The 2,843-nt window shown below is 37.7% G+C and overlaps 1 protein-coding gene across 1 annotated transcript in view; it reads left to right on the top strand.

The window, feature by feature from the left end:
* The window catches only part of LOC102292861 (C-C chemokine receptor type 3), a 12,995-nt gene extending 10,406 nt beyond the window's left edge, over positions 1-2,589 (top strand). The window contains exon 2 of the mRNA XM_005947517.2: positions 498-2,589. Coding sequence (XP_005947579.1) covers positions 498-1,353 — 856 coding nt within the window. The 3' untranslated portion in view covers positions 1,354-2,589. The remainder of the gene's footprint in view (positions 1-497) is intronic.
* Positions 2,590-2,843: the final 254 nt, after the last annotated feature.

The raw sequence follows: 2,843 nt of genomic DNA, 5'->3' as shown, positions 1-2,843 counted from the left end.
CACACACACATATATGTAGAGAGAGAGAGAGAGAGAGAGAGAGAGAGAGAGAGAGAGAGAGAGAGACCACACCTACACCAAAAGGTTTCTGAGTTTGAGCCTTTGCTCTTATGGTTGAATAGTACATAATGATGTGTGTATAATAGTGTAATAATGCTGTGAACTCTGAACTACAACTTTGTGGAAGTCGACCGTACTTATTTTCCATCAAGTCGAGAATCTAGAAATATCGTCTTTTTCTGCTCTAATTCTATGCTCCCCTCACGAAGTTCCTACTGAATTTCTTTGCGGCCTCCAAAAATTCACCTTTACTCAGATTCTACGGGTATGATCACCTCCAGAAAAAGGTTGATTCTAAAGACGTATCACCAAACAATCCACAGATCCCAGTTGCCTGTAAACTGCCTGAGCTCAGAGAGAATTACAGCTGTTTTATAACGCTTTACTTATGAGTCATTTTTCACATATAATAACTTTTCATGTTGATTCCCTTTTAGGTTTGAACAGCTGACCACTGTGACCAACATCTTCCTCTTGAACCTGGTGGTGTCCTCCCTGATCTTTGCGAGTAGTCTTCCATTCATGGCAGTCTACATGCAACTCTCCAACTGGATCTTTGGCACTGCTATGTGCAAGATTGTTGGCAGTGTCTACTATCTAGGGTTATATAGCTCTGTCCTCTTCCTAGCTCTTCTTACCTTTGACCGACACCTTGCAGTTGTGTACTCGGTGGGTCTGTTACAAGTGAGGAATCGAAATTATGCAGTATTCTCCTGCGCTGTGGTGTGGGCGGTCAGTGGTTTGGCATGTGTGAGACCAATGATTCTCCATAAAATTTTTACGTCTAATATTGATAACAAAACTCTGTGTCAAGAATATCCTGGTTACATTCCAAATATTGATGTGGATGCCTTGAGATTATCTGGGTTTTACATTCAGCTTTTCCTTTTCTTTATCTTCCCATTGGTTGTAATTGTCTATTGCTATGCAAGAATCACAATCACTGTTGTGTCGTCCAAGATTGTAACAAGGTTCAAGACAGTCCGGCTGATATTCATCATTGTGCTGTTGTTTTTCATGTGTTGGACCCCTTATAATATTGTACTGATGTATGATGAACCAACAAGCTGCGAGGAAGAACAGAAACAGGCCTATGCGCTTCAAATCACTCGTTACATTGCCAACATTTACTTTTGCATCAGTCCCGTCTTCTACACGTTTGTTGGGAAGAAATTCCAGAACTATTTCAGGCAGCTCCTGGTGAAACACTTCCCAAAGTTAAAGAGACACATTTCTGTTAGTCAAAACAGCAGAAGCAACATGTCCACAAAAAGTACAAGAAACGAGTTTTAGAAATGTTACATATCAGTGTTTGCAAATGTTTCACGATTCAAGTTGGAGATTAGTAAAGTTTGATTACATATACGGGTAAATTCATACTATGATTGGAATAGAAAAATGGATGTGATGTATAAGAATTAAATCAATCTCGAGATTTCAAAGAACTAGTGTCCCCAAAATGTTCCTGTGGTTCAGGTCAAAGCTGTTGTCAGATTCATATTGATGAGATAAAACTCTACATTCTATTACTTCAGTCACAATCTGCCAAATAAGTCATATTTGACCAGTGTTCAGGCCTAACAGCAGAAGTTCTTGAAATTTGACACACTAGTTCATGGTAGTCAAACTAATTTTAGTAATACACAAAGATAATCAGAGTAAATAGAGATGCAGTTTTTTTTAATGATAATGTAAAATATCAGAAAATTGTTTTTTTTTAACTTAACGGTTGTTTCATGTCTATCAGTCTTGAGTAAATGCACTCTTCTTGATTACTTGATGAAATCAACACTTTTAAATCAAAAGGCTGTAACTTTCTCCATTTCATGTCCCGGATATTTTTTAACACAGATGCTTTCCACTTGTTATTTGTTGCTGATGTGCTTCTTTTTTTCTGGTTTATAAACAATATACACACTACCTTCGGCTCTGAAGCCAGCATCACTGTTCATATAGTTGCTTGAAAACTGTACATTGCCTGTATTCTTACTAAATAAAGAAAAAAGAATATGCTGTTAGAAACAGGAAAACGTACCATTTTAAAGCATTAAACAGAATTCATTATGACATTTACAATAAAAATGAGAAATGTTTTGTGCATCTATGTTCATTTTCAATTCCATTCAATGTTATTCATACAAGGCACCAAAATACAACAAGTCCCTCAAGGCCCTTTATATTTTAAGGTAAAGACCCTTCAATATTTGAGAGAAACCACAACAATCAAATGACCCCATCTAAGCAAGGATTTGGCAACAGTGGGAAGGAAAAACTCTCTTTTAGTGGAAAGAAACCTCTGACGAACCAGGCTCAGGGAGGGGCCATCTGCTGCAAATGGTTGGAGGTGATGGGAGAAAAACAGACTGTGGAAGACATACAGAGAATAATGATGATTAATGATTAAATATAGACTGATGGGAACCAGTGAAGAGAAGCCAGTATGGGAGAAATATGCATTCACTTTCTGGTTTCTGTTAGTAAAACTGCTGCAGTATTTTGGATCTACGGAAGGCTTTTCAAGGAGTTTTTAGGACAGCCTGATAATAATGAACTATAGTAGTCTAGTAAGAAATGCACAAACTAATTATTTAGCATCACTCTGAGTCAGGATGTTTGTAATTTTACAGATATTGTGCAAATGAAAGAAAGCAGTCCTCCATATTTGTTTCATGTGCACATTGAAGGAGATATCCTGGTCAAAAAGGACTCCAACATACCTCAGTGTTACTGGAGGCCAAGGTAATGCCATGCAGAGTAAGAATCTCATTGGATACCAGGGCCGA

Source organism: Haplochromis burtoni, unplaced genomic scaffold (assembly GCF_018398535.1).
Source record: "Haplochromis burtoni strain Fernald_Lab_line unplaced genomic scaffold, NCSU_Asbu1 Contig_534, whole genome shotgun sequence".
NCBI lineage: Eukaryota > Metazoa > Chordata > Actinopteri > Cichliformes > Cichlidae > Haplochromis > Haplochromis burtoni.
This window is presented reverse-complemented; position numbering and strand designations above follow the sequence as displayed.